This window comes from Dermochelys coriacea, chromosome 19, assembly GCF_009764565.3.
Source record: "Dermochelys coriacea isolate rDerCor1 chromosome 19, rDerCor1.pri.v4, whole genome shotgun sequence".
Lineage (NCBI taxonomy): Eukaryota > Metazoa > Chordata > Testudines > Dermochelyidae > Dermochelys > Dermochelys coriacea.
This window is the reverse complement of record NC_050086.2, coordinates 2,120,745-2,146,805: the sequence shown is the minus strand read 5'-3', so window position 1 is coordinate 2,146,805 and position 26,061 is coordinate 2,120,745. Positions and strand designations below refer to the sequence as shown.

General features: G+C 46.3%; 1 protein-coding gene across 2 annotated transcripts in view; it reads right to left on the bottom strand.

The window, feature by feature from the left end:
• GRIK3 (glutamate ionotropic receptor kainate type subunit 3) overlaps positions 1-26,061 on the bottom strand; it is a 239,058-nt gene that overhangs the window by 50,343 nt on the left and 162,654 nt on the right. For both annotated transcript variants that reach the window (XM_038377762.2, XM_038377763.2), the window contains exons 9-10: positions 20,042-20,155; positions 7,948-8,151 (exon numbers count right to left, since the gene is read on the bottom strand). In XM_038377762.2, coding sequence (XP_038233690.1) covers positions 7,948-8,151; positions 20,042-20,155 — 318 coding nt within the window. The remainder of the gene's footprint in view (positions 1-7,947; positions 8,152-20,041; positions 20,156-26,061) is intronic.

Below are 26,061 nucleotides of genomic sequence, written 5' to 3'. Positions count from 1 at the left end.
TGGGGGTATCAAAGGCACCAAGTTGCAATATTCCAAAGCATTGCACTACTTTCTGCACATTGTAGAGCAGGTTAATAAGTTGATGGCTGAAATAATTTATGAATGATTATAATCCTATTAATAAACACATTGTACCATGTTTAAGTGCCCCTATCTGTATTAATCAAGGTTAACAAGGTCTCCCATTTCATCTCCTATTATTATTATTTATTTGTATTACCGTAGGGCCTCAGCGCCTTGGTCAAGCAGTGCCCTCTTGCCTTGAGACTATCATACTTTCCAAGATAATGATAAAGGCAGTGGTGGAAAAAAGAAATTAGCATTGCCTAATATGAACTGAGAGGAAATTGGGACTAGTGCAGAGTAAGAGACTGGGAGTCAGGATTCCTGTGTCCATTTCTTGGCTCTGCCACACACCTGCTGTGTAACTTTGGGCAAGTCATTTAATGTTTCCATTAAAAAGTACCCTGCAGGGATGCTAATTAATGTTTGCATATTTATATACCCCCTTTATCTGAAACTTCCACAGCACTTTAAAAATTCCTATTTTCACTTGCCAGCAGTATGTCTAAAAGTCCAATCAGATTTTAGTCACACTTCAAAACCATATTATATAAAGTGAAATATAATACTTTACCCATTACTCTTGTAAAAGAAGTGCAGAGTAGGAGCATGTAGGTTGAGGTCCTAATGCTCCAGGAATACTGGAAGATTCTATAACAGTTAACATAGCAGGTTTCTCTCAAACCTGGGTAACAGGATCATGTTTAGGGTGCACCTAAGTCTCAGTGGCTCTTGGTTCTTCCCTCTACCCCACAATCCGGCTGTGCTCCAGTGAATTCCCCTTTCCTGCACTACAGCACAGCAAAGTTTCCTTTAGCTTGTAGGGATTTGCTAATGCAGGGTCCCAGACACAGAGAGGGAAAACTCAGGGAAATGTGAGGCATAGGAGAAAATCTGGGATGGCTAGGACTCCTCCCACATTCCCGTAGATAGAAATGTAGCTTTGGGCAGTCTATTCCATATTCATAGTTTCTAAAGCCAGAAGGGACCATCGCGATCATCTAGTCCAGGTGTTCTCAAACTGGGGGTCGGGATCCCTCAAGGGGTCATGAGGTTATTACATTGGGGTCGTGAGCTGTCAGCCTCCACCCCAAATCCCGTTTTGCCTCCAGCATATATAATGGTGTTAGATATATTAAAAATAGTTTTTTAATTTATAGGGGGGGTCACACTCAGAGGCTTACTATGTGAAAAGAGTCACCAGTACAAAAGTTTGAGAACCACTGATCTAGTCTGACCTCCTGCATAGCCCAGGGGAGACTGTCCCTGAATTAGAGCAGATCTTTTAGAAAAACATCCAGTCTTAATTTTAAAACATCCAGTGATGGCGAATCTACCATAACCCTTGGTAAGTTGTTCCAATGGTTAATTACCCATCCTGTGAAAAATTTCTGCCACGTTTCCAGTCTGAATTTGCCTATCTTCAGCTTCCAGCCCTTGCACCTTGTTATGCCTGGGCTGGGATTTCTCAGAGTGACTTCTCACCCGGACTGACGGCATCATGGAATTCCAGGCTATAATCTCTTCACCCCGCCCACTGTGCACAGAGCTCTCGTTAACATTGATAGCCAGGAGCATGGGGTACGCAGGAGCAGAAATAAGGCTCTTTGCAATGTCAGGAATGTCTTTCTCTGAGGACTGAAAATTAGAGGTGACAAGTTGCTGCTCAGTGACTTCCATTTTTTCTGGGAAAGGCTGAAGGCAATTAGTCAAAGCATTTTTAGTTATGGGTATTTTGAAGTGACACTTAACTCTGTATCTAAATATGCTATGTATTCAAATTATGTTTCATTATCCAGCCTCCATTATCTCCTGCCCCACGGCCTGACCTTCTCCAGCAATGTATGTAACATAAAAAAACCCCTCAGAACACCTGCTCAGTCGTGCGTGTTGCATTTCAAAGGCTGAGGTACCAGACAGTTCCATTAGGGTATCACGCAGGACATGCAACGAGGAAAAGGCTACGGAGCTAGACATCTTGCGCTAGGAGGCACAGACAAAAATAATTGCAAAAAAGCACAAGGAGCTGGGCACAGTTAGAAAGCCTAGACATTGTCATTTCTTTTCTCAATTTTTTGTATTTAAGGCATTAACTCATCTTGCCAGCTGAAATGAAACAGGATTTTAGTTTCTCTAGCAAAATGAGGCTCTGTAATGTAGACCACCCAGCATATGGAGGCTACTGGCACCACCCAAAGCACTAGCCATCTAGGAAACCACCACCAACACGGTTCACATTTTGTCCTCTGTGGACTTCAAGGGGAGCACAACTGTAAAGGGCAGATTTGAATCTAACCATTAGCTTCTTTCCTGGTAAGCAGTGAGGACATATTCCCTACTGCAGCTATCTTGACATGCCCCTGCTTTACTTTTCACCTCTCCAGTGCTTTCCAGCTGAGGCACTTGAAACCCTTGACAAACATTAAGTCTCGTACCACCTGTGTGCAGCAGGTAATTGTTACCATCTCCATTTTACAGATGGGGAAACTGAAGCACAAACAATGTGCACAATGTCACCCAGGGAGTCTGAGGCAGATCCAGGAACAGAACCCAACGTCTTTTGACTCCCAATCCTGTGATTAACAACACGGCAAGAGCCCATTAGCTGTTCACAGAGAAGCTAATTTACCAAGGTGAGTCACCCAGCAAATACATTCCCCTCACATACGCTACAAGAGGATTGCAGCCGCTATACAAGTTATTTTGTTTAGGCAATGATTTCATATTGGTGCCAGGAACTTCAGAGGCAATCTAGGAGGCTGAATCACTTGAAATGGATGCAAAATAGCTGTGATGCCAAAACACCAGGGCTGCTCGTCTTGCTACCTGCACTGTGAGAAGCTAGACTCCTTTGCCATCACCGCTTCTCCTAGAGACCCGATTCTGGGAATAAGAGCTTCATAAAAACGCAAGGTCTCAGACAATTTGCCTTTCTGGCTAATTTGGGACTCAGTAAAACTGCCACTGGAAATGCACTAGTGTTTAATGGACTCTTTTAAATGACAGTGGAAGCAAGAACGCAGCTGCTCTCGTTGGTGATGTGGGTTGTTGTCCCCCCCCCCTTTCTGCGAGTCAGATGATTTTAGAAAATAAGCTGAATTTATAAATAAATTAAATTGTCCCCTGCACACCTGCTCTCGCCCTCTGTTCCACAGAAGGGTCACTCCATAAAGCATGAAAGCAGATCATTAGAAGCAGGTAATGCCTCTGGGATTCAAGGCTAGAGAAGAGCCTAATTATTCACAACTGCCTGTTGGTTACACATGCTAGACAGAGCTGGGATACTGTACAGGATTCAGCTGTAGCAGACATTTGGCAGCTCTTACTCCGAGTAGCACTTATTCACCCCAATGAAATCACTAAGCATTACTCAGAGAAGTAAAGCTTGCAGGATTCTGGACCCTTTGCTTTCCTTCCTATGTATATCCAAGGGCAGCAAAACCATAATGACATTCTCTATTACAAAGCATCTTTCGCTTCAATGTATCCGAGATGGTTGTGTTCCTTGGGGGACACCAGGCACACAAAGCTCTCTACAAATGTTTTAGGCTCTGCATGAAAATGGAAGGGAATGCTTTACGTGGAGTTGCTGGGAATGTTCATGGTGGGGTGAAGAATTAGCTAGAAGAAGAGAGGAAAGTCCTACCTAGCACAATATATACCCCTCTAGCGATCATCATGTCTATACAAATACATACCCCTCTAGCTACCTATCACATATTTATCCCAATGTTTTATTTGTATTACCATAGTGCCTAGGAACTCCAGCCAGGGACCCTGTTGTGCTAGGCTCTGTGAGAACTCGGAACGTACCCATTGGTCTGCCTGTCTACCGAGGGCACACACAGATTCTCAACCAGAAAATGTAACAGGTTTCAGGGGTACATGATCACCCTCCTTTTTGGGGGAGGGAGAGTCCAACAGTTTCTCTCTTCTGTGGGCGGGGGAGCAGAGACCCTTTGCTGTGGTATATCTCAAGTGCCAACCAACATTGCATCCAGACGCTAATTCCTAAACGAGGGATCTCAGCTAAGGATGGGTCTTAGACCAAATGCCACCAACGCACATCTGCCCTGAGCCCTGCTCCATTTACAGACCCCCATCCAAACCCAATCCTCACTGCAGGTATTGAGCAGCTTTTATTCTTTCCTTCATCATCATCTGCTCTCCTGGGCTGTGGCTGAAGCACCCCCTGGAAAAAGCTGCTTGCAGGGAACTCCCAGTCCAGAGCCCCTGGGATCTCACAAGAAAGCCTGCTCCTGTGAGAATGCAGCTCCACAAGGTCTGGAGATGCAGCAGGACTGGCCTCAAACAGTGGGTACCGGGCTGATTCGGCTTGCCTGGATGTTGAGGAGCTGCACTGATTTGACTTATCTGTTCCTCTCAGTTGAGTCGCAGGAAGAACTCCCTCCTCCCTGTGAAACAGGAACTCCTGCCTCAGTGAGCCTGGATACTCGTGGAGAGCTGGGGTGCGTGCCATCCAGCTAGTACAGACCCTGGCACGGTACATCGCAAGCAATTATGAAGAAAATTCCTCCCGCCAACCAGGTGTGCCTCAGAAAGGGAAGGAGATGTCCTGACTGTGTGGCAGCATGCTCTAGTGGATGGGGCATTGGACTGGGTTCTAATTCTGCCACTGATGTACCGTGTGCCCATCAGCCAAGTCTTCACCCCTCAATTTCCCTGTCTGTAAACTATGGACAGTAGCTGTTGGGGTGATTTGCCGAAGTGTTGTCATGAATTCTCGTAAAGCAGTTTGAGACCCTGGGATTAAGTTGCTAGAGAAGTGCTAGATATTATTGTTATATGTTGCAGTAGGGATCATCTGTTCACCTAGGAGCCAGGAAAAACACAAGATAGTGCTGCCAATAAATAAGCATGCCACTAAGCCGAAGAAGTAGGAGATGTCACACTTCTGTGCTCATCAGCAATGAAGGAAACAACCAGTGAAATAATAAAAATAAATCATGCTGATGATGTCCTATGGCTTTGGGTCACACACTTAATTGCATTGAGTTTTAGTGTGAGGTTCACCTGAGTCAAGCCAAATAAGGTGATCTGTTTCTGTAGTTCCCCACAGGGGTTTATTTACTGCATCAGTTTCTGAATGTACTGCTGAGGAGTGGGAGGGGAAACGGGTGATGGATTTTTCCAGAGGGCGCTAGCTGCTCTCTTTTAATGGGAGTTGGAAACATAACTCCTTGTTGTCTCTTTGCAAATCCCAGACGGTGTCTGGACAGTTCCCTGGAGCCTTTCCCGTGGAAGGCTGTGAAGGGTCTAAGAGTGCAGGGTAACCGCACACAGTAGTTTAGGATGGGAAGTGAGGCAGAATAGTTTCTAAAATGCCTTTGTGAAGTTAAATACCAGAACTGGAATCAGGTCAGGACACTGAGGTTAATGCCTCCCCAGTCTTGCAAAAAAGTGCGGTGGGATTTATTTCATGTCTACAAATGGGCCTATAATTAAGTCTCCTCTGGAAGATAAGATTTATGAGGAATTTGATTGTTTTTCCTATTCTGCACTGCTGGGCGGCCTGGCAAACAGTTGTGAGAGACATGCTTTGTATCTAACAATTTCCCACACTATTACCGTGCCTGCACACACACACACACACACAATTATTAATCACGCAGTGGCAGAGCCTCCTTCTGAAATGCTCCCCCATCACCCTGACCACAGGCGTGGAAAAGGCCTCTTCGTATGACGACCGATGACTACAGCATTACAATTGTTAACATGCATTACAGGGTTTTCTCCAGGAGTTGTGATCAATTAAGATTTTCAAATTACTGGCAGCAGCACAAGGACAACTGTCGCAGATTCTGAGTGACAGGAATGCAGGGTGGAAAAAAACATCCAGGAAAGTTTAGGAGGTATAATCCAAGATTAAAGTAGGCTGAATGGACTCCCTTCTGCTTAACAGCTGGTGGCATGGTCAGTGCAGCCAGGAGCATGTAGTGCTTTAGTGAAGGGCAAATCGTTCGCTTGGGATCTTTCTGCCAGGGCCCAGGGTTGGAAAAGGGATCAGAGCCTAGTCGCATTGTTTGTTTCTCAGCGAGGCTCTGATGCAGCAAAGCACTTCAGGGGGTGTTAACTTTAGGCGCATGCCTGAGTCCCATTGAAGTCTGTGGGATGGACGCATATGCTCACAGATGAACATGTGCTCTGTGGAATAGGAGTCCTTGCTCGGTCAGGCCAGTGATCCCACAGCTGTAGGGCATGCACAGGGACGATGGTGGGAGTGTTGCACACCACCAGCCTGGGGCATTCTATGGCACATAATGAAGCAGGTCTCTGCATAAGAGCATTAGCCTTTGGGGCCCTGCTCTTTGCACCCTTTCAGACTCAGCCTGGTTAAATGATGGAGCCAAGCATGCAGCAGGCTTGTTCGCGCTATTCCAGGCTGACGAAACACTGTTCCTGCACTAGGGACCATCTGCCCAGTTGGTTGATTGCTGTATATTAGTTATCCCAGAAGACAGGCTCGTGGGAAGGGAATAGCTCCGTGTCATCCTGTCTGCAGTAGGTGATATTTCAGAACTGAAGACACCAGGAGCTGTGGGCTACTCCCCACCACATCTTTGAGAACCCTCGGCACCTGGGCTTGAGAGCGGGGTGTCACTGGGGGCTTGGCCAAGTAACAATAAGAAGAGGGAGGGAAAAGGGATGCAGCCAAGTATGTCAGACACTGAGTGTGCAGAGAGAAACCCAGCAAATGAACTCCTCTCAGAATACAGGTTCCACTCAGCTGTGACTAAATACCAGGAGATGCTGCATGACCGCTCGCTAAGGCAGGTATACTTAATCCTGCCTTAGCACTGGTGGGGGTTGGAGCAGAGGACCTCGTAAGGTTCCTTCCAGTCCTATGACTCCCTCCTCTGGGTAAGCACATTTTCTGGGACACACATTTAAATACGCTTGGCCAGAATTCACCTCCCATTCGAACACAACTTTACACTAGACACTGAGGATGAAATGTACGTGAATGTAAGGTTGAGGTTCTGATTTTCATCACCCAGAAGTAACGGTATCTCCTGGGAACCCTATTGCCCATATATGGAACTTACCACTCCTCCCACTGACGTTGGTGGCAAAGCTCCCCTTTAGTTCAATGGGAGAAGGACACGACCCTGTTCTGTTTTTCCACACCTCCACAGAGCTCTCCTGGACTCCAGCTGGGGTTGCTGTACATACCCGAGGGAGGGACTTGGACCGCCATATATAATGATTATATTTAACAGCATGACGTGTATCCAAAATACTTGATAGCCATGATCCTCAAGTCTGCTCAGGCTGTGCTTTGTGCAAGACTGGGGGCACAGAGTCTAAGGCAGCTGGTTGTCTCCCCATCCGCCCCCCACCCCAAGAGCTGCTGAGGGATGCTTCCACCCCAGGTGTGACTTGACAGCCACCAGGAGTTTCAGCAGGACTGAGGCAAGTAACAGCCCCATGGGTGATTACGTTGGTCAGAGACGTCCAGAGCATTGCTGCGCTCTGGCAAAGCCCTCGGCAATGGGAATGCTCACAACATACCCCCGTGCCAGCAGCTGGAATTAGAAGGGGTGGTTTAGAGCCAGGATGTTACCTGGCTGGGGCAGTGGTGCCTCTGATCCTACACTGACGTAAAGGAAGACATCTATAGGTGGGGCTAATTTATTTCTTCACTCAATGACCGTGGAAAAGCTGGAAGAGCCCCTAGCAATGATCAAGAATATTTGTATTATAGAGTATGTTCAGTATACATCGGAGAAGATACAGAGCTCAGATGGGCTGGGATGCCAGAGCAGGTGTCAACCCACTCCAGGTGTCCTGACCCACAGTTCAGGCTGCAGCATGGTTTATCCCCTAGTTACTGGGAGCTTTACACACACGGGTCTTACTCACATGGTCGATGAGTTCCTTCATCATGCCGTTCCACTGCCCCTTCTCATCCTGTGCTCCATACTTCCCGTCCTCCACCAGCCGGATATCGTAGGTAAAGCCCAGGATGTGGGACAGCTCCTTCAGAAGGTCGATGCAGTAACCTTCAAAGCGGTCGTTCCCGAATAGGGCTGTGTCTGACTTCCGAAACATGACGAAGGGCTCTTCCTGCACAGACGGGAGAGAGCACAGCAAAGAGCCACTGTTAAGGGCAGGCTGCCAGTCCCAGTTCCAGCAGAAAAGTGATGAAAGCAGGTGGCTGTTCCTCCAGGTAACCCTGTGCAATGTGACACGCATTATGCAGGCAAGGTTGGCACCGCGACATGTTTGGAATAAATTAACTTTGCATGGTGCATCAACTAATTAGCAACCTTGTTTATCCCACTAAATTTAATTTCGTCTCTTCTGAGCAGCCAACTGTTTTCCATCCAGCGGGGATTTCAGAGAGAGAGAGAGAGAGAGAGAGAGAGAGAATAATCATTTCATGCTCTGAAATGAAAACAAGGGCATTGAAAAATAAAAATACGTAGGGGAAAAGAATTCAGCCACAAATCCCAGACACTAGAAACACAAATGAACCGATCCCTGGGGACTGTTGTGGACTCACCACTATCAGGATTCTTAAGAGCATTTGAGCTGGGTGTCTTGCCAGGACACCATGCGTGGCTGGTATAAGGTTGGCTTTATTTCTTTTATCCTCCCAGGATAGGTGAACAAGACAAAGCAAAGACTGGGGCAGGGATTCTAGTGCTGGCCAGAGGTAGGTCAAAAGGAGACCAGCACGTGTCTTAGACCTTTTCCTTTGTAACACACCAGCACCCACTTCCATAGCAAATGCACCTGAGAGCACAGGTCTGTACTTAGAGGAGGAGGTGCTAAAAGTAGATGGTTCCCAAGCAGGTTTCCTGCTAGCTGTTCCAAAGGACAGGTTTTCCACATACACCTGGATTTGATCATGTCTTATAGTATCCCAGGAACATCCCCTCCAGTTCTGACCCACAGCTTGATTCTGGCCATATGGCAGCCGAACTGTCTGTCAGAGGACTGTTCACTGGCATAGTGCCCAATGTGCCCCCACCCCCACTTTGGCTGTCGGTGCAGAGGACATGCCCAAGAGTTATAAGATGCTCTGCCACTGGGGTCAGAGGCAGAAGGCATAATTTACAGCAGCTCCAGTATGGCTCTAAATTATGCTAGTCAGCAGTGGTACTGGTGGCTTTTGGCATCTTTTCCCACTCCCATGTTGCACTGAGATCAACTCAGATGCAGCCCAGGATCAGGACCCAGGACTTTTCAATAACCAGGTATCACCCTGGCCTCTCAAGGAACAAACCCGTGGTTACAGCCCTGGGCACTTGTAGTTAATGTGGGGTATATGCCCATGCACTGTGGGCATATTGCATGGAGCTGATGGTTTCTAACAAGCTATGGCACATTACTTCAGGAAGGGCACAGCAAGGTGGGGTAAGTACCCCCGTCTTGCTATCTTGAGGCCTTTTCTCCCCCTCCTGAGCTCTTCTCATTACTTTTGTATTCAGAAAAGCCTCTGAAAATTTAACAAACTGCAGCAAAGTGCCGCCTTATTAGCTAGCAGACTGCAGGCAGCGCCAGGAAGCATTGTAAGTTATAGCACATCTAAAAGGAATATTCCACGGTGAACTTTCTGAAACACTCAGAGGGCTGCTCTCCTCCAAGTCCAAATGATTTCACTTCTGCTAATGCTCAAAAATAGCCATTCTTTTTAGTTTAAAGATGTCCAGCTTGGATGCCTTGAAAGGTTCAGAGATGTCAGGCTGATAACCCAGCTCCTGTTGGAATCCAGAACGGGCCATTACTTTTCTGAGAAAATCATGTCCAGATGCAGAAAGCAAACTATGTATTTCTAATCAATTATTATTTTTCCATCCCACACTGAAGCACTGATTAATGCCCAAGATATATGGCACACCAGGAGATCCCATGTTGCCTATCAAATACAGAACCACTGTTTATTACGATAAACAAATTGTCTCATTGTTACCTTGTTCTCCCTTTCTTTGTTCCAACTAGTGTCTCTCATCCTACACCTAGATGGTCAGTTTTTGGGCCAGGACCCTCTTTTCATTATATGTGGGTACAATACCCAGCAAAATGGGACCTTGAGCCGTGATGGGGCCACCAGGTACTACCACGATCCAAATAATAATGTATTAATATTAGCAGCCCTATAACAGGCTTCTACACAGGAAGGTTCCATCTTTCTTCTCATCTCCTGTGATGAATGAGGCCATCATATGCAAGCGAAGGCAATAAAGTATGCAATGAAAATCATAGCCTTTCACAAAGCAAGACGTTTGGGCTGTCAGTCATGACAACAGAAAGGGACTAGGAAGATGTGGGAATGGCCGGAGAGAGAAGATACATAAGGGAAGTGCTGAGATGCTCAAAGTACGCAGATGAGCGCTAGGAGACAAGGGCAGGACAGGAGATCGACCTGAGGAAAAGACTATTTATTAGACTGAACCATTGGATAACATTACACACAATGCTACAGTCCTAGCTTGGAGGTGGCCCAGACCTTGCCCTAGTGCGTGGAGGCTTTGCTGGAATTCCAGCAACATCCCTACCTGTGCCTCCTGCCTGGAGGGATCCACACTCATCCAGCACTCACAGTGGACAAACCAGGCCATTCACATATGGCTGTGCAGAAGGCAGTTTGTCCTGCTCTGGGTGTTGGTGAGGAGTGGATGAGAGAGAGCACCTGGGTCTGCGTCTGCGGGCTGAGAAAGCAAGACTGACAACATAATGCATATGGAGTTAGCGTGGTGCATGCAAGCCCGTTAAACTCAGTCTCTCCCCAGTCTCCTCTGCAGCCCTCTCCCCTGGAATTAGTGCTTTGTTTGTGAACCAGCTGAGTCTAAGAGTTTTGGTATAAATACACCAGCTCCAGATCAGCCATAAAACGCTATTAATTTTGGGAAGCACTATAGGGATAACATACATATTTAACAGCCAAAGCACTGAACATTAAATGCCACTCACTCCGTAATGTATCTCCGGGTCTCAAACGTTTCCTGGGGGTAATTCTGATCTCTGTGAACCACTTATTCACAGACTATTTCACAATGTATTACTGAAAATGGCCAGACATCCAATTCACAAGCTCCCTTGGCTTGCTAATCGATTTCTCAGTGAAGGTGCCCTCAATTTCATAACTTCACAGTTCTTGTATTGCTCAGGGAGAGTGGTGCTGGCTGCTGGGGTAATATTTCTCTTCCAACAAGTCACTGCAATATGAGTAAAAGGCAGTGGGGGGATGTGGGGAGGAGGTGGGTGAACAACCTTTCCTGCTTTTCCTTTTAAAGATCCCTCCTCTGGCTTTTCTACTGTCATTTACACCTACGGATGAGGCACAAAGGGCAGCAGCAAATGTTGGTAAAGTTTAGGGTTGTATTTTACTTCTTAGGAGCCAATGTATGAAAATGCATTTACTGCACAACTCAGTGCGCCAATCCCATCATGCTCCTCACTCAGTGGGTCATAAGGCTGCAGGTGACTTTGCATTAGGCATGCACGCGCCCATTCCAGCACACATTGCTGAGCAATTAGGGGGTGGTGATTTGCTCTACTGATGCTTTAGAATTGAAATGTGAGCATAAAGCTTAGGGACCTTTGTGGCAGTAGAATTGCTAGAGCGGAGAGACTAAAGTGCTAGCTAGAAACAGGCAGGGGCTCCCTTCAGCTCCCTAGCTCTGCTGATGCACCTCACTCCTGACTAGCGCCACTCCCACTACAGAGCTATTCCAGATCCAGACCCCGTCTTAGCTCTACCAATATGTCTTGCTTCTGAGCTGAAGTATTTCCTCTTCCAGCATTTCTCAGTCCTGGCCCTGCAGCTCTCACTGCTGTTCCAGCCCTCGGCCCCACACACCTGGGTTGGTGCATCTCAACCCTTTGTTTCAGTATTACCAGCACCCCCAGCCAATTATTTCCCCTAGTGGCACCACGCTACGTTATAATTTGATACAGATGAAGATGGACAAAGGCAGGGGAGAAATGAGTCTCTGCTCAATCTCTTGAGAGTTGAAATAACCTTGGGTAATTCCCCCACCACTGACCCTGGACTCCACCTAGGGTTCATATCACTGTGCATGGCATTTATTTTGTATTATTCACCCAGATCTATCTCCCACTTATAGGTACTGGCTCCAGCTCAAGTAGCCTTGCAGTCTTTCTACTGGGCCCATTAGAAGTAACCTGCTCAAATTCCTCAGGCCCAAACTTTCAGAACAAGCTAAAAAAAAAAGTAAATTCAAAAGAATAAAAAGAAAACAAAACAGATGCCCCCCGCTCCCCCGATGGTCAGAGGTAGCCCTGCAGCACCCTGCCGCTACCCTTCCCCTCGTCAGGGCCCCTGAAGAACTACCCAGTTCACAGCATTTCAGACATACCCTTTCTAGGGTCCAATTTATTCAGGCCTGAGGTCAACACACCAGTTTAGTGTCTCCCTCCCCTAAGTTGGGCTTCCCCCTTTCTTCTTCCCTGAGCTGGGTCCAGGTCAAGTCACTCCCAGGCTTGCCCGGGCTGGAGTTCAGCCTCCTGGCTCTGACGTCTCCATTCCCCTAGTGTCAGATTCTTCCCTGCAGGAGCTTTTTTCACTCACTGCAGTTTCCTGAATTTCCCTCCTCCCTACAGCTTCCTGCTGCCCTTTATAGGGGAATGAGCTGTGCTCCATCAGGCACCGTGAAGTCTCATGGCACGGGTGGGCTGGAGCCATTCCGTCAGTAATGGGCCTTTTCTGTCTGAGGCCTCCAGCCCATAAGGTCAAAGCCACCCTGTTACACCGTGCAAAAACTGACCCTGTTCCAGGAACCTGAGCAGAGATGTCCAAAATCTGAGTGAGCGGGAACTGCCAAAGTGCCTTTTGTTCCTAAGGCAGTGGTGGGCAACCTGCGGGCCATCAGGGTAATCTGCTAGCGGGCTGCCAGACAGTGTTTGCATTGGCATGGCCACCTGCAGCTCCCAGTGGCCATGGTTCACCGTTCCCGGCCAATGGGAGATGCAGGCAGCCATGCCTGTGGACAGTCAATGTAAACACTGTCTTGCGGCTCACCAGCAGATTACCTTGATGGGCCACAGGTTGCCCACTACTGGTCTAAGGACTCTGACGTGACCATTCTTTTGAACAACTGTAGCCAGTGGGATCCATTGCTGTTGCCCTGATGCTAATGCAAACTGCATCATGGTGCTGTATCTGTGCAGAGATATCTCTACCAGCAGAGAGAGAAAGAGTGTGTGTGTGTGTGTGTGTGTGTGTGTATGCATGCACCTCCTGGGAGCAGTACAGTATGAAACTCCCAAACAGCTTGTGGGGAGGTAAGAGGAGAGAATGGCCATCTATTTTTACTCTGCAGCCTTCCTTGCAAAGCAAGGCATGAAAGCAGCATGTTATGGGCTAAACTAAGACAACCAGAGGCTCCTGCAGCACATTCACACCCAGGTGTTTGAGCAGAGTGACTCAGTGGGAAAAACATTTTATGGCAATGAACACAGAGAAGATGGAGCAGCTGTGTGCCAGGTTTGGGTTATTTTTATGCTGGGTGGTAGTTTCATTTTAGGAAGTCAGGCCTCATTACCCAAGTGGTCCATCTAATTCCATTATCCAACCTCTTAACATGCCAGACCAGATCATTGCTCTGTCAAGTCCTGTATCACCCATCCTTTCTGCTGCACTGAATCAGGTTACATAGCTACCTTGTCCAGCCTCTGATGGGAGATGTGATTACACGGGGGTGTTACTGGATAGCAGTGTCACAGCATGAGCACATCATTTGCAAGATAACGATGGAACAAACATTTTTTAATCGTGACCTTCCTTAATTTTTATCATTCTTGGAAGAAGAGGGCTATCACCCTGCCGGAGAGCCCAAGCAGAGTAAAAGTCAAACATGAAGTACCCCACATTATCTGTTGTGCCGGGGTCGGAATGATGTTTCAGGGACTGGAATAGCAGGAGCTGCAGGCTGGGAGTGAGGTGCATTGGCAAAGCTGTGTGTGAGCTCCAGAACTGGAATGGAAAGGGGTTCTTTAGGTGAGACTCGAGGTACATGAACAAAGAGATGAGCAGAGGATACATTTCACAGTGCTTGTAACATTGCACTGAGCCAAACACTTGTCCTTCTCTTTTGTGAATACCCAGTTCACATGGACACATTCTTTTAGGAACCCTAGACAATATGTCATAAAAGATGATACTCTCTAAACCCTACATGATCTAGCCATTCTTTCCCACCTCTAACATCCATGATTCTTTCACAGAAGAAAAGGAGTACTTGTGGCACCTTAGAGAGTATCGGGGATACTGTTCCTGACGGCTTGTAGTCCATCTTTGTGTGGAATGTTGGTGTAGAGGCTTCTACATCCATAGTGGCCAGGATGGTGCTTTTAGGAAGATCACCAATGGACTGTAGTTTCCTCAGGAAATCGGTGGTGTCTCGAAGATAGCTGGGAGTGCTGGTAACGAAGGGCCTGAGGAGGGAGTCTACATAGCCAGACAATCCTGCTGTCAGGGTGCCAATGCCTGAGATGATGGGGCGTCCAGGATTTCCAGGTTTATGGACCTTGGGTAGCAGATAGAATACCCCAGGTCGGGGCTCCAGGGGTCTGTCTGTACAAGCCGTCAGGAACAGTATCCCCAATACTGTCACGGCTAACCTGGTGGCTGAACTTTGTGACTTTGTCCTGACCATAACTATTTCACATTTGGTGACAATGTATACCTTCAAATCAGCGGCACTGCGATGGGTACCCGCATGGCCCCACAGTATGCCAACATTTTTATGGCTGACTTAGAACAACGCTTCCTCAGCTCTCGTCCCCTAATGCCCCTACTCTACTTGTGCTACATTGATGACATCTTCATCATCTGGACCCATGGAAAAGAAGCTCTTGAGGAATTCCACCATGATTTCAACAATTTCCATCCCACCATCAACCTCAGCCTGGACCAGTCCACACAAGAGATCCACTTCCTGGACACTACAGTGCTAATAAGCGATGGTCACATAAACACCACCCTGTATCGGAAACCTACTGACCGCTATTCCTACCTACATGCCTCTAGCTTTCATCCAGATCATACCACTTGATCTATTGTCTACAGCCAAGCTCTACGATATAACCGCATTTGCTCCAACCCCTCAGACAGAGACAAACACCTACAAGATCTCTATCATGCATTCCTACAACTACAGTACCCACCTGCTGAAGTGAAGAAACAGATTGACAGAGCCAGAAGAGTACCCAGAAGTCACCTACTACAGGACAGGCCCAACAAAGAAAACAACAGAACGCCACTAGCCATCACCTTCAGCCCCCAACTAAAACCTCTCCAACGCATCATCAAGGATCTACAACCTATCCTGAAGGACGACCCATCACTCTCACAGATCTTGGGAGACAGGCCAGTCCTTGCTTACAGACAGCCCCCCAATCTGAAGCAAATACTCACCAGCAACCACACACCACACAACAGAACCACTAACCCAGGAACCTATCCTTGCAACAAAGCCCGTTGCCAACTCTGTCCACATATCTATTCAGGGGATACCATCATAGGGCCTAATCACATCAGCCACACTATCAGAGGCTCGTTCACCTGCGCATCTACCAATGTGATATATGCCATCATGTGCCAGCAATGCCCCTCTGCCATGTACATTGGCCAAACTGGACAGTCTCTACGTAAAAGAATGAATGGACACAAATCAGACGTCAAGAATTATAACATTCAAAAACCAGGTGGAGAACACTTCAATCTCTCTGGTCACTCGATCACAGACCTAAGAGTGGCTATCCTTCAACAAAAAAGCTTCAAAAACAGACTCCAACGAGAGACTGCTGAATTGGAATTAATTTGCAAACTGGATACAATTAACTTAGGCTTGAATAGAGACTGGGAATGGATGAGTCATTACACAAAGTAAAACTATTTCCCCATGGTATTTCTCCCTCCCACCCCACCCCCCACTGTTCCTCTGATATTCTTGTTAACTGCTGGAATTAGCCTACCTTGCTTGTCACCATGAAAGGTTTTCCTCCTTTCCCCCCCCTGCTGCTGGTGATGGCTTATCTTAAGTGATCACTCTCCTTACAGTGTGTATGATAAACCCATTGTTTCATGTTCTGTGTGTGTGTGTATATAAATCTCTCCTCTGTTTTTTCCACCAAATGCATCCAATGAAGTGAGCTGTAGCTCACGAAAGCTTATGCTCTAATAAATTTGTTAGTCTCTAAGGTGCTACAAGTACTCCTTTTCTTTTTGCGAATACAGACTAACTCGGCTGCTACTCTGAAACCTTTGACAGAAGAGGCTCCTTGAAGGCACTGCATGGGAATTGGCCAGAAAAATTATTGGCATAAACAGAATTTCAAACCAGATCTACACAACCTGCCCAAGTTTCCTTAATAGTTTATTTGCTGTAGGTAGGTACAGCATTATTTGCTGTTGCTGCCGATTGGCACACCCAGCATTGTGTAACACAGCCAAATACAAACCAATGCTACTAGTCATAATTCATTAGAGGTTAAATAAAAATTCATTCTGATCTGATGCCTGCTATCAAATCCAATAGTGAAGGCAAGAACTAAATACAGTGTGACAGTTGGAGACAGAGGAGATTGGTTAAGTATCCATGGTTTGCTGGATGACACAATTACTTTTGGCTAGGTTGTCACATATGTAGTTATGAGGGGAAAGAAACACAAGCGCTGCAGTTATAACCCGTGTGTATAAATGAATTCTGGGATAGTGAGAAGTGACAGATTGGCAGCGCTGGAGCATGAAGTACCCGCAGAGCAGATACAACGCAGGCAGTGGCAGGACAAGAACCCCGGTGGTATCCACCCCACCTCCTGACACGGAGCTTCAACTCTGACCTTGAAGGGCCTCATGTAGAAGCAAGAAGAGGATTCAGTCTCTAAGGCCCATGAAGCCACTGGTTTCTCTGCTAAGATTGCCAGCAGGGCGGCTAATTTGGGGCTTTTGTGGCCTTGGAGTTATGGGGGCATCTGTCTAATAGAAAATCTGCAGAGATTGACAAGCCACTTCATAGAGGGACGCTGAGCAGCCACCTGATGCTGATGACTATGTGTGACAGAATGTGCCCTTCCTTCTATCAGTGAGAGAGAGAGAGGAAGAGACCCTCTAGCCCCTTCTTAATCCCCTGAGCCACCAAGGCCCCAGAAGGGAGGATACTGAGGCATGCATTTCTCTTATTTTTTTGCTGTAATGAGAATAGTTACATCTGAAGCAGACACCCACCCCTCTCCACGGCCTCTCCTGCTAGTTAGTCAGGCACTTGTACAACCTGTGTGGTATGCTAGTTAAGAGCCTTTCTTGTGCCCAGTGCATGCAGCCCCTCGCTGGGTCTTCAGCACGCACCGGGACACAGAACATGCCTGAGATTCAGCACCAGAGTTGACGTGGATTTTTTAAAAAGTGCAGCGGGAACAAGAAGCAGCCTCATGGCTACTGGAAGCGTGGTGGCTTCTCGCCAGCAAGACACAGAATCACTGAATTGGCTGGCATGTGTGGACAAGGAGCAGCCGTTTCTCGGGAGTGTGGGAACAGCAGGAGATGCTGCAGCTTAGCACCATACATGTGGGAGTTTGTGCAGCACCTGCTTGCGCCCTGTCTGAGGCCAGCCAGCATCCTCACACTCTCTCTGGGCACCAGATTCCATCTGCTTCTCGTATTCCTTCTCCTGTAAGTTCCATTGCTTAGATACACAGGTACTGAAATGCCTCTGGGTGCAGACAGAATAGCCATTCACTCAGCACAGTGTACATCATTTCTAGAAAGGACCAGCTAGCTCCCATAAGTGCTCTGTTCAGTCACGACAGCAAGGAAGTACCGAAGTTCTGGAGTGACAATGGTTCCATAAACCCAGCCCTGCTTACCAGGCAATGAAAGCAGGTATCTCCACCAGGTCTTCGGTGTACCTGATTGTCTGGGAAGTATTCAGTGGTTCAGATTTTCTCTTGGTCTAAATCAATGCTGCTGCATTGATGCCAATGGTGCCATTTTATACCAAACAGATTGACTCAATATCTTTTATTTAAACCACTAATGCAAAAAAGGATACCACCACCCCCCGCCCACAAACTGTGAATTCTAACACCAATGACAATATTGCAGGATATTCACCCTTTACAGTGGGCTCTGATGCCTCAGAGTCATTGCTCAGCATATCAACTAGCTTTGGCTTCCCTTCAGGTGACTAAAGTGCCCAAAGCAGCAGTCCCAGCTTGCAGGGAGGAATACATCTGCTACCAGATGCACTAAATGATTGCCCCAGCCCATTCCTGGGAAGGGCCAGGGCTTCTGGGAATGCACGTACCATTTGAGCCTTCACGCCAGCTGCCGTGATGCAGAGTGGGATTGTGGGTAGAAAGCTCCCATTGAACATTTGAGATGCTGCCTGAGGGAAAGATCTCCCCAAAGAGTGAAATGGGACAGCAAAGCCATTCAGTTCTCTCTTCGGGGGTCTGGGGCAGAGAGGAGATGGTTCCCTCTGTGCCCCCTTAGGCACCAATGGCACCTTTCTCCAACTCCTTCTCAAACATGGCCTTCAGCTCACCACCTCTCTCCCCAGCCTCTTTCCTCTAGTGACCCCCTACTTTCAGAATAAAGGGGAAGGGTGGTAGGTGGCCTCTCCACTTCCCCATCCCCTTGTCCCCAACCGGTGGTCAGAGGAGCAAGGAGACCCCCAAAGCCAAATCCTTTGTGCATATTGTTCTTCTGTCTCCTTAAGATGAGACACTGCAGCACTCCCACCCCATCTCCTCACCCAGCCCCGTGGTTAGTGTGGAAACAGAGGGACGGGAGGTAGCCAGTTTGGCGTGGCACCTGGGGCTCAGGAATGCAAGTTGGGTCAGGTGGCGACCAGACCAGCACAGGCCTCTTGGGAAGCAGCACCCATCTCTACACATGCTCAGCACAGATCTCCTCCCTCAGACTCTGTCCACCTTCCAGGTCAATTACTGTTAATGAAACATTTGGAACTGTCCTACAGACCAGCTGTGGGATTCAGGGCTGCTAACACCTGCCCTGCCCAGCTGATAAACCAGGAGGCACTATCAGCATGTGGGTATTAGAGTGTGGAGCAGATAGTGATATGGATGCAGGTCACCCCCTCTCTCTAGTCCAACCTCACTTCTACGCAGGGAAGGGCCTGTAAGCCACTGTTCAGACAGACTCACCAGCCAGGGCATGGGTAAATAACATCCCAGCTACTGGTCATTTCACATCCTTTCCTCAAGGCTTGATTTCCAAAATCACAAACTCAAACCCCAGACAAACCAACTCAAACTAAAAAGAAAAGGAGTACTTGATGCATCCGATGATGTGAGCTGTAGCTCACGAAAGCTTATGCTCTAATAAATTTGTTAGTCTCTAAGGTGCCACAAGTACTCCTTTTCTTTTTGTGAATACAGACTAACACGGCTGCTACTCTGAAACAACTCAAACTACTGGCTAAAAAGCACCCATGGTCTACCCAGCTCCAGCCAGGTGGGAGGAGAGAGAACACACTTTTTCTCCACAGTTGCCTCCTCTGCACTAGCTTCCCCTTCCCCTTTATAACCCCACCCAGATCAGCCATGTGCTAGCCCGGGCCTGGGGGCCATCACACCTTTGCATGGGGCAGCCATGGGAGGTAAAATGTTGCTAACTAGTGGAGGTTAATTGGTCACCATGAATGAGCCAATATTTGCCAACAGTGTGCACATGACAGTCCCTAGGACACTGAAATCTCAGTCTCTCTTATCTCTTGTTATCTTAAGTAAAGTGAATAGCTGTGGTGTCTCAGGTATTCAGCTGTGTGGCAACTGTCTTACTGGTGACCAGCGCAGGTTTCTGACCTTGCCAATAGCAAGGGGAGCTAGGAGAGAGCCCCTAATCATAAGGCCAAAAGCAAAGGGACTGGCAAATCTACTCCAGCATGGTAAAGCACCAGAGAAGTCACATATTTCCAGCCATTTATATATGGATGAGAAATACAAGCCTGCAGCCTCTTACCAGTACAGTGGTGACAATAAGAGATCTGTTGGTTAGTGAGTCTGTGACGTTGGGCCCTCGCCCCTTGGAAATTTCCGTGATGTTCAAACCATCAGAAGGGTTCCACACTCCAACCTGAAATGAAGCAAAGAAACAAATTACTAGACACTTAACATGTGTTATTCAGTCTCTTCCAGAATCCCAGAGCCCTGGCTGAATGGTAGCTATTTCTGTCTTCTGCTGCACATGCAAGCAAAGCTGAATACACCGTGTTGGCTGAGCTAAACGGAAGAGAAAGTTACACTAATCCTGCAGTTGCAGACCACTCCAACAGTCACCCATGCAGAGCAGACATTTCAAATACCTAATGCCTTTCTGTTTGCTGCCCTCTAAATGGGGGCACTGATACTTGTGGACAAATATGGAGGTCCATGATATCTAGAGTTCAGAAATTCATTCAACAATGGACAATAGCGCCATGCAGTACAGGAGCTCAGAATACACTGAAGAGTGAACTTTGGCCAAACCTCACAGTGATTAGAGATATTCCTGAATCAAAGATTCCCCAATGCAAATATGTCCCAAGCTTTGGTGAACGGCAGGGTTGGCACCAGAAACCCCAGATTCTAACACTTCCAAACTTGTGAAGGGTTAAAAATTTAGATAATAATTTTCCAGCTTGGGCCCATCTCCTATAGTAACCAAAAAGAGGTCATGGGATGTATTCAAATAAAAGACAGGCTTTGGCTGCACTGAAGGGATGTGTTCAGACACTATTTAGAGTCATTTGTGTTGGAAGAAGTCTTGTGGGTCATAAAGACCAGAGGACAGGGGCTGTGGTTTCGATCACTCCATCCTTCCCATATTGTTAAATGGGAGGGCAGTGCAGCGAGGTAGGAGGAGAATTCTGGTACGGAAAAGGCTGAGAACACAGCTGGTTGGAAAATGGTATTTCTGATGAAAATTTTAAAAATAAGAAAACATTTTGAGGGTGGCTGCTGGAATTTTGGGGGTTTTAACAAAAAACGGAGAAACGTTGGGTTTTGGTTGGTTTCCGTTTTCAAAAGTCTGAAAGTGTTTTCATTGAAAAACCAGCACATTTCAAAAGAAATAAAGGATTTCCATGAAAACTTGTGTTTCTTAAAAAAATAAAAAACACAGCCAAATGGGATCCAAGCTTGCAGTGCCACTGCCCTGGCTTTACCTGTTTTGTGGGCAGCATTCTCCTAGGCTTTCAATCTGGCACCTTCTCTGCAGCACTAGACTCATCAGTGCACTAAATAGGGGTTCTGGGGGTGCAGCAGCACCCCCTGGCTTGAAGAGGTTTCCATCATATATGGGATTTACAGTTTGGTTCAATGGCTCTCAGCACCCCCACTATACAAATTGTTCCAATCCCCGACTAGGCTTAGAGGTAATTGGAATATATGTGACTTGCATCACAATTCATAGTGTATCCAATGTATTTCCTGTCTGTTATCATGTGAAAATGTGTCTGGTGAAGTCAAGCTCTACCATACACACTAACAGGGAAACTATAAACTTATGAACTCTCCTGTCTGGTTTGCATTGCAGGATTGCTACTGTTAGTCAATCCCGTCTGCCATTTCCCCATGGATGGAGTACTCATTTACGCCAGTGGAGAGAATAACATCCCTGGATCTAGCACACAACATGCAATGTAGAGCCACACCATGAATGAAAGAGGAGGAATTTACTCAAGTCATTAATTAAGACTTCTCCATTCAAATAATTTTGTCCTGGGGAGAATGTTTGATTTCAGCAGGCGATCACAGTGTCCTTGCAGAGAAAAGTGCCGAGAGGCCCTGGTATTAGAGAGAGAGTTCAGAAATATGAACTCGTATAATTCCCTGTATGTGGGCAGATTCTACATGACACCAGTTCCACCCAGGGCAACTGCATCAAAGTCCCTGGACGTACAAACAAAGAGCATAACATTAGTGTCATGGAGTGGAGATCAACCCCATCTGCATTTCATTTAGCTCCATTTTGCACCAACTTGAAAACTAATAACTGGGAATGAATATGAGTTGGACACAAAGCAACTGGCTAGGAACTCCCAGCTATCCACTTCTAAGGGGGGAAGATTACCCTATACCTGCCCCTCAGGGAGTTCTTGCACCTTCCTCTGAAGCAGCTGGCACTGGTCACTGTCAGAGACAGGATCCTGGAGTACATGGACTATGTGTCTGATCCAATCGGGGAATTCCTACTTTCCTCTCTACAAATATATTTGGCTCAGTTATAAAGTGTCACAAATAGGGGCCAAGTGTTAATTTCAATCAGTTCTCTTCTGCTGAGAGATAGAGGGACAGATTGTTAGCTGAGGTAAAGTGTCACAGTCTCTTTAAAACCAGGGGAGCTAGGATGATTTACACCAGCTGTGGAACTGGTCCAGCATCATCACTGATATTTGGTCCAATTCCCTTTTAAACAAATGCAAACACACATGGCCGGCCTGCACTCCAGCTGCAGGAGCAGATGCTGCATGGGATGTTACCATTCAGCTCCCCTTTCTGTCCAGCCACTATCTATATTTTACAGTTGTTAAAAGCCTTTTAATAGCATGACTGCAAATGCGAAAAAAGAAGGCGAAGAGACTAATTGGAAAGGAAACGACTGCAGTACAGTGCTATGTTTAACATCGGAACGCACTTTCCTCCACCTTCATGTATGTAGCTAGGTAACAACATGTTTACAAAAAGAAAAGGAGTACTTGTGGCACCTTAGAGACTAACAAATTTATTTGAGCATAAGCTTTCGTGAGCTACAGCTCACTTCATCGGCTGTAGCTCATGAAAGCTTATGCTCAAATAAATTTGTTAGTCTCTAAGGTGCCACAAGTACTCCTTTTCTTTTTTGCGAATACAGACTAACACGGCTGCTACTCTGAAACCTGTCAACATGTTTACAGTATTCTTATTTCTATGACAGTGGCGTGTAGCATCCCTGTTGCACTAGGCATTCTGGAAACAAAGTGAGAGACAGTCCCTTCCCTGAGGAGCTCACAGTCCAAATGAACAAAACAGACAAAGGTGGGAGGGGAAGCCAAGGCCGTGAACTACCCATCATCACAGAGGAGCTTAACAGCACAGCTGGGACTAGAATCTAAATCTCCTGGATCCCAGTCCAGTGCCCTATCCACTCTACCACACTGCCTTCCGATTTAGAGCCAACTGATCTTTTGTAGAGTCTTTCCTACCGGGATCTCACACCACTTGACCAATGCTAACGATTGTCCGGTGACACAGCATTTTACCACTGGGCAAGCTGAAGCTCTGGGAGGGGAAAGGCCTGGCGACAGCTTTGCAGAGGGCCTGCAGAAGAGTTTGACTCCTGGGCCTAGCTGGCATAAAGGAGTACAGCTCCAGTGACGCCATTGTGCTGAGCACATTTACACATTTATCCTAAAGAGGATCTGGCCCCTCGTTGTCCTGCTGCAACTGCTACTCCACACTCTCTCCCAGACCTTGAGAATGCAGGTTTAAAATCTCCTGTCATACTCAAACCTTGTGGCTGGTTGTCTAAGGCTGCCTCTTTGAGGCTTGTTATGCCCCCAAATAGACAGAGACAGAGAGACACAGCAAATAGGAACCGCAGAATATACAGGTTGCTCCATCTACGAGGCCACATGAGCGATGGAAACTTGAAAACAGAGAGTCCACAGACAAGTCCCATTGCGGGGCCAGGAGCTTTGGATTATTTATTTATTTATGTTTTTTGTTTCCTTGATTGTTTTTCTTTTCTTTTCTATTTTTTTTTTTAAATAATGCAATCTTCCCAGCAACCTCTAGCGAGAACCTGGTTTTATTGCATTCACAGAAAGGGTTTTTGAACAATGAATGCTGTTTGGCATGAACAGTATAAATTTTAAAAGAGTTTCCGTGAACTTTCTGAGAATCCCTAAATATTTTACAAAAGCCAGGCTCTCCTCCATCCCTCCTTCCAATCATGCAGCAGTTAAAATGTCAGAAAATTATTATTGTTATAGGAAAGAGAAGCAATAATATAAAGAGCCTTTGGCAGTGCTACCTACTCAGTGAAGAATCCCTTGCTAAATTTTCCTTAAGAAAAATGAAATACATGGAACTCAATTCTGCATTAATTAATTTACAAATTAAAATAAAGAAAAAATACAAATATTCCATTAAGAGAACTGTGCAAGTCAGATAGTCAGACTACATGTAATTATGTTTGGGTAATACTGCTTTAATCCTTAGAACATCCAGGAGGTAGCAGGATCAGAAGCACAATCCTAAAGCTCAATAAATATAAGCTATTATACAGAATGCAAAGTACATATTGGGATTCACTCCATTTGGCATTTCATTATTTCAGATTAGCTATTAACAGAATTAGTGTCCACAGAGATTTAACATCTATCCTTTAAAATCTTTCTAGGGTTGACAAAAAGCTTTTTTAAAAAAAAAAAAAAAAAAAAAAAAAAGCAGAGAGCTACAAAATCTCTCGACTAGATGGAGATTAAACATAAAAACTGAACATCCTTGAGAAATATGCTTCAGGGTTTGGCAATTTCCAGTGAGCATTATGTGACACACAGTAGTAATAAATACCACTATGGTCAACAATTCTATTATACAGCTGAGGAGAACTACGTTGACTGATAGATATTTTGGCAGTATTTTAAGGTTCAGATTCACAAGATATCCAAAACGTCTGCCATTTTTGCCTATTACTCTACCGGGATCATTACTGGTAAGCTGCCCACTGGCACAGGGAGCAGGGTGGACTGATGTTACCCAGTGGCACCAATCCTAGCAACCCACTTTGCAAGGTGTCAGCAACCACCTAAGGGGTAAAGCAGTGAAGAATCAGTCCCCAAGGTAAATTCAAAGGCGCTCTAACCATGGATAGCTAGCTCACAGAGACTGTAATGGCACTATATGCAACCTGCTTCAAGCACAGCACATGTGGATAATTATTGGTATGAATTGTCCACAGTGCAGATCTTTGTTCTAGTCAGGCAACTTGCTGCTCTGTTTTGTCCACTGATTGAATTGCTCTCCCCTTGAAAATGATGTCTTAGAAGTTTTAATGCTTTGAGTATTCTTTGTTTTTTTAAGTGGTCCATGAAATAGGAATGAAATCCCCATGAGCACCTGAGATTCAGGCCTGCACTTCAGTGGCATTATATCGCTGTATCCAGCAGGGATCTGTGCTATTTAGGAGGATTCTACAGTAAGAAGAAAAGGAGGACTTGTGGCACCTTAGAGACTACCAAATTTATTTGAGCATAAGCTTTGGTGAGTTACAGCTCATTTCGTTGGATGCGTGCTGTGGAAAATACAGTGGTGAGATTTTATATACGCAGAGAACATGAAACAATGGGTGTTACCATACACACTGTAACGAGAGTGATCAGTTAAGGTGAGCTATTACCAGCAGGAGAGAAAAAAAACCTTTTGCAGTGATAATCAAGGTGGGCCATTTCCAGCAGTTGACAAGAACGTGTGAGGAACAGTGGGGGAGGAGGGGGAATAAACATGGGGAAATAGTTTTACTTTGTGTAATGACACATCCATTCCCAATCTTTATTAAAGCCTAATGTAATGGTGTCCAGTTTGCAAATTAATTCCAATTCAGTAGTCTCTCGTTGGAGTAATGTTTGGGCTGCTACCTTGCATCCCCAGCAGCAGGATTGCTGCTGCAGACACTCCACATCCAAATGGGAAATTTCCAATCAGGCCAGGAAACTAACCTGCCCTCCTTTTGTTCATACCCTCTCTTGGATATCAAAAAACAACAAAAAACATACATTATCATCTCCTCCGAAACTCAGGCTGCAAGAGGGCCAAATGGGCTGTAATGAACATGGGATATTTCCAGGCCTTAGGCAATTTTCATAGCAGGAGATCACACCAAGAGAGAGGCTTTAAAGAGCTGCTGTCGCCTCAGGGAAAACAATTCATAAACAAACTGTGGCATGTAGTATGCCAACATTTTTATGGCTGACTTAGAACAACGCTTCCTCAGCTCTCGTTCCCTAATGCCCCTGCTCT